Below are 12,482 nucleotides of genomic sequence, written 5' to 3'. Positions count from 1 at the left end.
CATCGACTGTCGACACCGGCTTGTTACAGCTGAGAAGTTCCTGCGACGGACTCTCCAACCTGACGACATGCACCACGTGTTCGGTGCACGGAAGCAAGCAGAAGAAATGGAAAGGGTCAAATGCACGGATACCCATGACAAGAAACTGTCCCAACTAATTCCAAAGGTCCCCACACCACCGGCATCAGCGGTCTACAACTTGTCATCGAAAGAGCTCTCCGCCGGTCATGTAAGTCTTCTTTCGAAAGGACTTGATTTCGCTCTAGCCCCACGTGTAGTTCCCAAAAGAGACTTTATAATTGAAATTGAGGAGGCACTTCGTCACCTACAGGATACGACCGGGATCAATCTGGCCCGCAGCCGCATATCGACTATGCTTAATAATGCTAAAGTAACGCCATCGAATCTGAGCAAGGTGGAGCAGTCGGCACTACGGGATCTTAAATCGGATCAATCAATTATTATTCTTACAGCTGACAAGGGGAAAGGCACTGTTATCCTCGATAAAGAAAGTTATTATGAAAAAATGCAGGTAATTCTTGACGACACAGCGCATTTTGTGACGTTACCGCGCTGGACCCCACTCCTAAATCTGAGAGATCCCTTGTTGATCACCTCCGCGATCTAAAAAAGAAGAAACGCCTAGACGATGCCATGTACCGTCGTCTTTTTTTCTTCTGACGGGTCTACACCTAAATTGTACGGTCTCCCCAAAATTCACAAACCCGAGTGCCCGTTGCGTCCTATTGTTTCATTTATTGGGTCTCCGACGTACAATCTGTCAAAATATCTGGTCGAACTCATCACTCCGGTCACAGGTAAAAATGGTTTAACAGTACGGAATTCCCAAGAATTCGTGGGCCTGGTTCGGGATCACGTCCTAGACGAAGACGACATAATGGTTTCATTTGATGTTGTGTCCTTGTTCACGAATGTCCCCACCTCTCGGGCTGTTGAGATAGCCGAAACACGTCTACGTAGGGACGACAGCCTCCCATCACGGCGGCTGTAGGACCGTTCGTCGAAAGACAATTCGTAGCAGGGCAACTCGTAGCAGGGCAATTCGTAGCATAGGGCACTTCGTCATAGGGCAATTTGTCATGATGACAATTCGTCACCCTATTGAAAAAGCTTCTTATGTGTTTAATTTTCCCAGTTTATCAAGTATAGTGCTTCGAAATGAATATTCACGAACGGAGCTCCTCGCTTGTTTGGTACTTCCCTTTGAATGGTTTGCTCAGTCCTTCGGTTACGGTAACATCGTTAACGGTGGATGATATTGTAATTTTGCTGCGTTTTTGGAGTATGTGGAGGAAACTGTCCTTGAACAGGGTATGCTCCCGATAGGTTTTTACAAACGTTATGTGGACGACACTTTTGTAATTTTAAACAAGGACCATGTTGCTGACTTTTCATTTAGCTTTAAACAATGTTGAATCATCAATCCAATTCACACATGAAGTTGAACAGAACGGTGCGCTGCCTTTTCTGGATGTTAATGTGTTCCGACATAGTAACGGTCGCTTAGATACAACAGTGTACCCGCAAAGCTTGCGATACAGGCAACCTCTTAAACTTTAACTCGCACCATTCTGTCGAACATAAAAGGGGCTGTCGTAAAAAACCTTACTACATCGGTCCGAACGCATTTCTTCTAATCCTCAATCGCGCGCTTCTGAAGATGCTGTTATTGTTGACCTGTTGATGAAGCGGAATTATCCGAAACGTTTTATTGATAACACGCGCAAACAGATGGGGCAAAGAAGAAGTCAGGGATAATGGACGACTTAGGTACAGGGCAAGTAACAATACCCTATTTGAGAGGGTGTTTCTGAGTCTATTCGCATGGGCCCTCGCCCCTTTGACATAACCGTACTGCTTTCAAACCCCATCGTAAACTACGTGACCTCATTTCTAAACCTAAAGATTACACCCCCCCCCCCCCCCCCCCCCCCCCCCAGAGTCCCAGTGCGGTGTTGTGTATAAAGTGAATTGTCTAGACTGTGACGCATCCTACATTGGGGAGACAGGCCGGAAGCGCTGCACTCGCTTAAACGAACACAAAAGGGACGTGGCGAAGGCCACGCATGCGACAAGAGCGAAGACGGAACTCGTAGACCATTGTTGGAATACGGGTCACTGTTTCGACTTTGAGAATGCGTCCACTCTGGCGCGCGAACAATAGGTGGGGTCCCACGCAGGTTCGTGGAATCATGGTTCATCCGAAGTGACTCATCAGCTTGCAACTCGAACCGCGGCCGCCCTCCCCGATGTGTACGCGGACTTGCTTAAATAGGACTGTTGAATGTTTTTTCTCTCATTCCTGCTTGTAGGTTTAACTGACTATGTTTCCTGCATGGGAGACGAAACGTTTGATTAAATTGTTAATCGTGTTGAGTAAAGTCGGAGCAGTTTTTTTGATCATTATGATTCCCGGCTTTTGGAATATTTTTGCTTCAAATAATGTCGCTACTTCTATGTAGAAAGCTATTATCGAGGAACTATAGGGTCAACCAAGTGCTGTGAATACGCTCTGGCATTCCGTATTTAATGTTTGTTTGCGTTTCTTTTTTTTTTTTATTTTTTTTTTTTGTTTCGATGTTTTTCATTGCGCTCTTATTTATGATGAAACAGGTTCTAGTTGTCGAACTTCCGGCGAAATATGAAACAGAAAATAATAATAACACGTTTAGCGCGAATAAGGAAAAAAAAAACGGAAATTAAATGCAGTTGTAATAATTATCATTTTATGTGTCTGGTCGTGAAATACTTTAATACTCGTAGCGACGCCACTTCTTCACATTGATAGAGAAAAAGCCCCGACTGTTCTAGAACGTTTTCGTGGTTTTGCCTTTTATTCCGTTGTCGCAGAGCAAATGAATAATCTGTACTCTATGTCGGAATTATGCGACATTATTTTTGTTTCAAAGCCGCCTCGGAGAAAACGAAGCAAAGCGGTGGCTTATATACATCCCCCGATAGTTATACAAATCCCCAGACGTTCACTGATAGTAACCGGATCATTAAACGTCTGATCTCACCCTTTGTGGCAGTTACGATCAAAATTGGTAGAGATTGTTAACATTCGTCTGCTCTACTGACGGGTTGTTCGTGTTTAGCTCAGTTGGTACTAGAGCGCTTCGCCAGCCTTGGGGAGGTCCCGGGTTCGATTCCTGGACCAGGCGGATCCTTTCACCGGCGGACAAGTCGCCTAGACGGCGAGAACTGCGCTCCCATTTTATGTATAACTAAATTTATTCGTGCGTAAATCGGTTTCAGTTTGTGGATTTCTTCTAAATAATTATATGTTATTCATGTCAGAAATTGTGTGCAATGTTAACAAGAATACGGAAATGTTACGTGGTTCGGCTCAGTGCATAATTTCTCGCTCTACTAAAGCACTTTCTAGAGTCGTGCACTCAGGCTCGTACTTCATAGCAAGGTGGAGAAACATCATAAATTAATAAAAATGAACAGATATAAACCTAATTTCTTTGATTTAAATGAGATTGAGAGATATACCTGTTTAGAAATTCTTAAAATACAACACTTTGGAAGACGACGGCAAGAAAACAGTCACCCGTGGTCAAGAGGCCCAGCAGGACTTGAAATGTTGGGTTTTTAAATTTCAGATGGTTAAAGTTTTTTTTCTGTTCTATTTTCAATGAAATTTATCTGATATAAATTAGCGTTATATGATTTCAAGTGCAAGATGGTGGTGTACAGTCGGAAAAGAGAAGCAGCAAACTTATATAAAACACAACAATTCTACTGGGCGATGCGAGATCAACCTTAGATTTAAAACTCGATCTGTCCCTCTCTGACTGTTTATCTGCCCATTTCTTTCTTTCTTTCTTTCTTTTTTTCGGTCTTCCTTTCTTTCACCCTGCCGATCTGTGTGCTTGTGCATGCGCGCGTACTTTTTGTGTTTGTTTCCTTCCTTCACATTTTAAGTTGCTTGCATAAAATACAACGGAGTTGAATGAATGAAGTGAAAGGTAAAAAAAAAAAAATAAAGACGTTTACGATTTTCTTTAACGCCAAATTAGAGCGCAGCTCCTAAAGAGGAGGAGGGGAGGGTACGGAGGGGAGGGTATACCCCTCTTCCTTTCCTGCTAAATATACACCAACTTATGTTTACAAACAAACCGGAGCACCCCTAGCGGATGCCACCGGCGCCGCGCATGCGCGGTGGACGGTGGGCAAGACGCTCGCCGTCTCCCATGAACAAACCATTGAATTGCGTTGTTGTCGGCACCGGTGTGAGTCCCTGTGCTCTTTTTCGCGTTGGAATTGTTTATTCTACGTCCTCCTAACAATGCCTGACTACTTGAGCGGCTTCAGCAAAATTAACGAGGCTCGTTACACCGCAAAACTTTGCGTGAATAATGTGACGTGCGGCGATTCATTTCACGTGGACGCCGCGGAATGGGCGCTAAAGCCTGACTCCCACGATGAGATTCATCTCGCTATTTTCGGTCGCGACGTCGCTCTGGCTGCAAAAGCGTGGACCGTAGCTGAGATGGTGGACGTCGATACTGAAAACCGCAAGTAGAACAGGGCATTACACGTCGGTGACGGCCATTGGTAGCAATAATCAACATCTTGTATCTACTGTTTACACTTATCCTACTTACCCCAACCAACCTCAAAGGTGTTTTGAGGCCTGCACTTACTTCTTATCGCAATTACCCGGTCAACGTTTGGTTTACGGGCCGCTGTCGTTTGAACGAGCTGACGACAAAAAGCAGACAAGTTTGAAAAAGCAGACGACAGTTCGAACGGATGCGCAATGGAGTACGGGCAAGAAGCACAGCGTCCCGCATCAACAAACCATTGGAATTTCACGTTGTCGGCGTCTGTGTGTGTCTGCATACTCTTTTTCGCGTTTGAATTGTCGATTCTACGTCCTCATAGCAATGTCTTACCACTTTAATCGCCTGAGCGAAATAATCAAGGTTCGTTACGCCGCTAAACTTCGCGTAAATAATTTGACGTGCGGCGATTCATTCGCATGAACGCCGCAGAATGGACGCCAAAACCATGATGAGATTTTTCTAGCTATTTTCGGTCGCAACGTCGTTCGTGCTGCAAAAGTGTAGAAGGTAGCGGCGATGATCGACGTCGGTACTGAAAATCGGAAGCTGGAACACGCCAAGCGTAACAAGTCGGTGATGGCCACTGGTACCAATGATCAACATCTTGTATCTACTGTTTTCACCGAGCCAACTTGAGTCTTTTGAGGCCTGAAATTACTTCTTATTGCAATCACCGGGTCAAAGTTTGGTCAACGGGTCGCTTTTGTTTGAATGAGCAGACGACAAAAAACAGACAAGTTCGAAAGAGCAGACGAAAGTTGGAACGATCAGGCGGCCGTGCGAATTTGAAGACTCACTGAACCCGCGGGTGGTCCTGAAAACTTGGCGGTTTACTCTCGTTCATGTTGGAACACAACAACTACATCTGTCGAGTACAAAGTGTTGCCCGCACAAGCAATCTAAGTTCGACAGCGTCTAGTTTGCACTTGTCACGGCTACTATCCACGTTCGCGGACGAACGGAAGGGCAGAAACACATGAAAGCTGATCTTCAAACCTTTCCAGACTCTCCTGGTACAGCCCCGTCGCAGCATTTTGACGAGAAGGCAGGTTTTTTGCCTGGTTTCTCCCAAAAGAACACAGGAATGCCTGTTTCGCACCGCGGCTTCTGCCCACCACCCCAGACCGGAAGTGCGCCCGACGCGCCACCACCGCGGCGTGACGTAGGGGAGTTGAGTTCGTGTATAGCGGGAAAGTTTTACCTTCGTGACGTCACACGTTGCGTCATATGCGACGTCACACGTGACGTCACAAGGGCAAATTTAGCGGCAAAATTTTTCCGCCAAATTTACCGGAAAAATTTTCCCGCTAAATTGAGCGGGGGTATTGGCATACTAGATGCGTGCGACGTCACGTGACGTCACACGTGACGTCATAGTCAGTGTTTTCTATAATGACTTCATGACCTCACGAGGGTTAACATCGTCACGTGTGACGTGAAGATGTTAACCCTCGTGAGGATAACCCTTTGTGACCCTCCTGAGGGTAACACTTGTAACCCTCGTGAGGGTAACCCTTTGGGCCTCGTGAGGGTAACCCGCGTGACCCTCGTGAAGGTAACCCTTGTGGCCCTCCTGAGAGCAACTTTCGTGGCCCTCGTGGACACAAGGAGATAACCCTCGTGACCCTCATGAGGGTAACCCTTGTTGCCCTCGTGAGGGCAACCCTCGCGGCCCTAGTGAAGGTAATCCTCGTGACCATCGTGAGGGTAACCCTTGTGGCCCTCGTGAGGATAAACCTCGATACCCTCGTGAGGGCAACCCTCGTGATCCTCGTGAGGGTGACCCCCGTAAGGGTAGCCATCGTAACCCTCGTGAGGGTAACCCTCGTGACTCCCGTGAGGGTAGCCCCCGTAACCCTCGTCAAGGTAATTCTCGTAACCCTCACGAGGGTAACCCTCGTGACCCTCATGAGGGCAACCATGGTGACCCTCGCGAGGGTTACCCTCGTGGGGGTAACCCTTAATTGTGGCCCTCGTGAGGGCAACCCTCGTTTCCCTCACGAAGGTAATCCTCGTGACGTCAAACGCCACGTGTGACGTCATTATGGGCAATGTCCCATAATGCAACGCGTTCTTCGCCGACGGCGACGGCGACGCCACTCAAGCCGGAAGCGGGCGCCTAAGAGTGCGCTCTAAAACAAGGCTGACTTCTCCGATTTATTCGGAATAATACCGTAATTAGGTCGTGTTCAGCCTAATATATGTTTTCTGGCTTTATTATTTTTTTAAAATTAAATACAAAATAAATGCGAATAAAAAGCATCTAGTCACAAACAAACGGTAAATAAAAATATTTTGGGGATTTAATTTAAAAAAAATTATTAATTTAATCACCACAGTAAAATTGGTGTATTTCATATCATGATTTAAATTATGCTTAAAACCTCGATTTAAATCATTTTAGAGCACAGCCCTTAGGCGCCCGTTTCCGGCTTGAGCGGCGTCGGGGTAACCGTGACCTCCCCCCCCCCCCCCCCCTCCCTGAGGACCTTGGGAGGACCTCGGTTTCCTTCGGGAGGACCTCGGTTTTCATCGGGAGGACCTCGGTCTCCTTCGCAGGACCTCGGTTTCCTTCGGGAGGACCTCGGCAGGACCTCGGGTTCCTTCGGGAAAACCTCGGGAGAACCTCGGGTTTCTTCGGGAAGCCCTCAGGAGGACTTCGGGTACCTTCGGTGACCTTGGGGAGGGAGGGGGGTCACGTTCCCCCCGAGGTCACGTGACCCCCCTCTCCGAGGTCACATGACCCCCCGTCAATACTCTTCCCTATTCCTCCTCAAGAGCTGCGCTCTAACTCGGCGCTGCAGGGAATTGTAAACGGCTTTCACTTTTTAGAGCGCAGCTCTTAGGCGCTTGTTTCCGGCTTGAGCGGCGTCGCCGTCGGCGTCAGTGTTGGCGTAACCGCGCGGTGCATTTTGGGACGCGTGACGTCACTAATGAGGTCATCGACATCTGCATCGTCGTCGTCACTGATGACGTCGTCAGTGACGCCACTGATGACGTCATCGGCGTCGGCATCGTCATTGATGAGGTCATCAGCGACGTCACTAATGACATCACCGGCATTCACATCGTCATCGTCATCGTCACTGATGACATTAGTGGTGATGTCACTGGTGATGATGACGTCATCAGGGACGTCACTGGTGACGTCACTGATGACGTAATCGTCATCGTCACGTGACCTGATAGGGGTCACGTGACCCCGGTGACGTCACATGACTCCCGTGAGGCCACGTGACCCTCGTGAGGCGACGGCGACGCCGCTCGGAGAGAGGAGTAGCAGACAGGATGAGCACGTGAGGAGGAGGGAGGAGGGCATACCTTGACCTCAGTACCCTTCTCTCCTCCACCTCAAGAGCTGTGCTCTAATTCGGTGTTACAGGGAGTTGTAAACGACCTTCATTTTAGAGCGCAGCTCTTAGGCGTCCGTTTTCGGTTTGAGCGGCGTCGCCGTCGCCGTCGGCGTAACCGCGCGGTGCATTATGGGACGCGGGACGTCACTGATGACGTCATCGGCATCCGCATGGTCATCGTCCCTGATGAAGCAATCAGTGACGTCACTGATGACGTCATCGGCATCAGCATCGTCACGGATGACGTCAGTGATGGCGTCATCGGAATCCGCATCGTCATCGTCACGGATGACGTCACTATACTCCGTTTCACCTTATGTTGTACCGCAGACAAGGCTAGAAGCGCGAGCTCATAGCGTCGCCTTCGCCGTCGACGTAACCGCGCGGTGCATTATGGGAGAAGTCCCATAATGCACCGCGCGGGACCATCGTGACGTCACTCGTGACGTTACGTGTGACGTCACGAGGGCCTCGCGCGGTACATTATGGGACATTTACCATGATGCAACACGCGGGGAGGAGGAGGGGAGGAGGACGAAGGGAGGGGAGGGGGAGGAGGGGCAGCAGGAGGGGAGAAGGAAGGAAGAGGGGAGCAGGAGGGATGAGAAGGAGGAGGAGAGGAGGGAGCAGCTCGAGGAATAATGGGAGGAGGAGGTGAAGGAGGATGGGAGGAGGAAAGGACGGGGAGGAGGAAGAGGAGGGGAGGAGGAGGATGAGGGAGGATGAGAAGGGAGGAGGGGTATACCCTCCCCTCAGTACCCTTCCCTCCTCCTCCTCCTCAAGAGCTGCGCTCCAATTAGGCGTTACAGGGTGTTGTAAACGTCGTTCATTTTTTTGTTGTCATTGCTTATATTTTTTTGATGGGCTCTCGGACTCTGATAAGGACATCAAAGTTCATTCGACTGTCTTGGTGGTCCGTCAGACTTTTTTCACGATGTCTGATGGACCATCAAACATTTTGGGATGATGGCTGACGCACCTTTAAAGGCTTCTGACTGTCATCGACTCGCTCTACCCGTGCCCACGTGCAGGTACAACAGAATGTGCTTGTCCTGCGTCCTTCATGGGTCCCAGCTGCCTGGACGACGTGGACGAGTGCCTTGCACGGCCCTGCGGTCGGTTCAGCGTGTGCGTCAACCTGTACGGTTCCTTCCAGTGCCTCTGCCAGCCGGGCTTTCAACTAGAGGCTCACCTCTGTGTCCGTGAGTTCCGCGAACTTAGGCACACGCCGCAAGTGAATGCTCGTTGGTTTGCCGACGGTCAACAGATAACCGAAATGTCAGTTACAATGCGACCGCGGTAAGCCTCTAGGTTGCAAAATCTAAATGAGAACCTTATTTTTATTACAAGCACAGCAAACCTATATGCTTTGCAGGGACATTAAGCATGAATTTTAAGGAATTGTCTATTAGACCTGGTCGGCTAGAACCTGTGGTGTATATTGCATCATATATGCCACCTGGTAACCATTAGGATTGTTCTGAAAATTGCTTCGCAAGCCTCTCTAATTGATTTTAAAGAAATAAGTTACGTCAAAGGTGGGGCAAACGCACGTGCTGCCCAATAACTGCTCCAAAAATGCTTCTCCAATTGTTTTGTCGTGTTTTATTGAACCAGTACGAAGTGACACACAAAGGCCACAGACGTTCGCGACAATGACTGTGGGCACGACCTGTTCGTAAAGCTAGACATTTTGCATAGAGTGCCTCAATGTTGTTCTCTGCGACTGCAACACTCAGGCGGCACCATCGAAGCACCACTCAGGCACCTTTGTTTGAGGCACCATTGATCCACCAATGAGGCACCATTGAGGAACAATCTATTCACTCCAGTACGCAAGCAAGCAACTGCACTGCCCCCTTTCTCTCTCTTTGTCTCTCTCTCTCTCTCTCTCTCCCGCTCTCTTGGCGTCTTGACTCTTTCCAGCCTGCGGTAGAGGTTGCGGTAGCGAAGCAACAGGACGTTCCCACAATTCGTCACGTGCCTCGCGCGTGGAATCTGGGGATTTGTCGCTGTTGGGCTGCGTTTGTCGAATGATTCGAAAACTGTTCCGTTTTGCCCCCAAACTGCGTCGGCCAACGGGGCCCGCACACGCTGATGTCGAGCTGTGTCGCCCTGGCTGTGTGCAGGCGTGGTGACGTGCGAGGAAGGCCCCTGCCTCAATGGCGGCACGTGCGTGACCCGTGCTGACATGAGCGATCTCTGCTACTGCAAGATCGGCTTCGCTGGACGTCTCTGCGAAACAGGTATACGAACCTTGACATTGCCGGCTGCTTCTGTTTTAGGGCAGAGAAAACTAATCAGCCTCGTGTATTTGTTCACGTGCGCTTTTGCACTACAGTCAACTGCTTGCGTAGACATATACCTGACTTGCACTGACGTCACATCAGCTGCCATTGTGGTGGTCGTGCTGCTGAGCGCATGCCTTCTTCAGCAACTTCTTCAGCAGGGGGCGGGGAAGCAGCGTGTGTTTTCCTCGCACCCTCCTCCGGACGCCCATGCCTAGGTCTTTTACGTTTAAGATTAGTTCAGCGAAGATAGAACACGTACAAAAACATGACGAACACCATGATGGTGTGCTTTTGACACTTTCTGACTGGTCTCATTAGGTCGTAGCGTCGGCTGCATCTGACCTTAGAGGGGCGGTGCACCGATATTCAATCGGAATTTTTTTCACTTTACATGAGCTCTGGCACTACACTCAATGCCTGAGCCTCTACTTACCCGCGAAACACAGGAAGAGCCAATCTCTACGATTTTCGAAATCAGCTCAGCGAATGATGACGCGGAACGTCCGTTTCGACCTAAAAATAAAGTCTGCGCGGTGGCAGTACGCAATGCAAAACGCCATGCTTGCATTGTGCAATGCCACCGCGCAGACTTAATTGTGAGGTCTAAACGCATGTTCAGGACCATCATTCGCTGAGCTGATTTGGTAGATCGGAGAGATTAGCTTTCCCAGTGTTTTGCGGGCAAGTAGACGCGCAAGCATTTTTTGGAGAGTAGTGGGACTCAAGGATACCCGCATGGATACTTGCGGCGAAATTTCAAGTACAAAGGCGATCATTTTCATTAAATATTTCCTTCGCAAAACTTGATGACGTAACTGGAGGATCGCTGTATGTCCCAGTGACAATATTTGAATGCGGCTCATAGATTGGACCCACGCATTGTGTAAGCACTCGATTTGGGCTCGTGATAATCGATAACTCGACAAGGATTTGGGTAGTGGCCCGTGTCCAATCGCTGCAATGACGACAATAACCGAACCATAATGTTATGTCCCCTAAAGTGCATATGAACAGACATAGCCTCCTCTATACTGACAAAACCTGCAGATCGCCATGAGACGCGGTCGCCGAAAGTGAAAAGGTAGGGCGGCAGACAACGGATGAGAAGAGAGTCATGTAACGGGCGCCCCGCTGCGGCGAGACGCCGAAACACTTTTCCCGAGTGATGGACTGTCCGATCGTGCTCCTCGCGTTCCTCGTGCGTCCTCGCCGCTGCAAAAGCTGTGCGCTCACAACCAGCTTCCCTGAAAAACGCTCTGTGCTGCCAGATCCTCGCGCTCCAAATCTTCGACAGGGCGCTATATGGCTCCGTCATCGAACTGCCATACTTTGCGAGTATTGGCGACGTGCAAAAAAAAAAAAAAAATTGAGTTATGGAGATATTTATACAGCGTGTAGTTGGTCAGCCATCAAAGTTGCGACGAGTCACATGCTGTAGATGAGCAATTTAGCCAGTGCAGTACAACCGCTAGCCTGGAGTCTTTATCGTGCACCACGCAGTAGTGATACACGACCACACGCCGGTACGATGCTCATCCAGATCGAAACGGGCAGGGGTGGGGCTCGAACCCAGGATCCCTGGGTTCTGCAGCGCGAGCTTTCGCTCCACGCGCGTCGAGCTGGGCGTGCGCTTTAACCCACTCAGCCACCGATCCTTTTTTTTCTTTTTTTTTATTACATGGGATTTGGTCAGAAAACACAAGGCACTTGAAATCACGGTACACCAAGGTTGGTGTTAGGTGTCATGTACAGGCGTCGACATAAATTTCGTTGATCTAAAGTCACACCATTGTGGGGGTTTAGTTCCCCTCATAGGTTCGAGTGCGGTTTCACAACTCAACAAAGTATTCTGTATTGAATAATACGTCTAAAAATCCGGAAGATGAATGCATCGATTTAAGAGAGCATACCAGTCTGGGCGTTCACCGAGATGGTCAAATACATTTCGTACATGTGATACAGTTTCTATAAAATTCGATTTTGTTGTCCGGGGAGCATCAGCATTTCTGTCAATCATTCTCGTTTTCCAGAGACTATGCAAACCCATCAGTGTAAACTGATCATAAGGGAAGCTGTCATTCGGGTTTAAAGGTAGAAAACGGATTGTGTAGGCACTTATATTTAAATCTTTTTTTTACAGTTCTTTGTAGCACATCCCAGAAGAAGTAAGCATCAGTACAGAAAATAAAACAATGCTCTACAGTCTCCGGTTGGTTACAAAGGCGGCAGTTCACTGACCA

The 12,482-nt window shown here is 48.7% G+C and overlaps 1 protein-coding gene across 1 annotated transcript in view; it reads left to right on the top strand.

The window, feature by feature from the left end:
• LOC121045908 (fibropellin-1-like) overlaps positions 1-12,482 on the top strand; it is a 68,160-nt gene that overhangs the window by 32,601 nt on the left and 23,077 nt on the right. Inside the window, exons 2-3 of the mRNA XM_042289355.1 lie at positions 8,983-9,153; positions 10,081-10,197. Coding sequence (XP_042145289.1) covers positions 8,983-9,153; positions 10,081-10,197 — 288 coding nt within the window. The remainder of the gene's footprint in view (positions 1-8,982; positions 9,154-10,080; positions 10,198-12,482) is intronic.

This window comes from Ixodes scapularis, unplaced genomic scaffold (assembly GCF_016920785.2).
Source record: "Ixodes scapularis isolate PalLabHiFi unplaced genomic scaffold, ASM1692078v2 PGA_scaffold0__279_contigs__length_252992795, whole genome shotgun sequence".
NCBI classification, from domain to species: domain Eukaryota; kingdom Metazoa; phylum Arthropoda; class Arachnida; order Ixodida; family Ixodidae; genus Ixodes; species Ixodes scapularis.
This window is presented reverse-complemented; position numbering and strand designations above follow the sequence as displayed.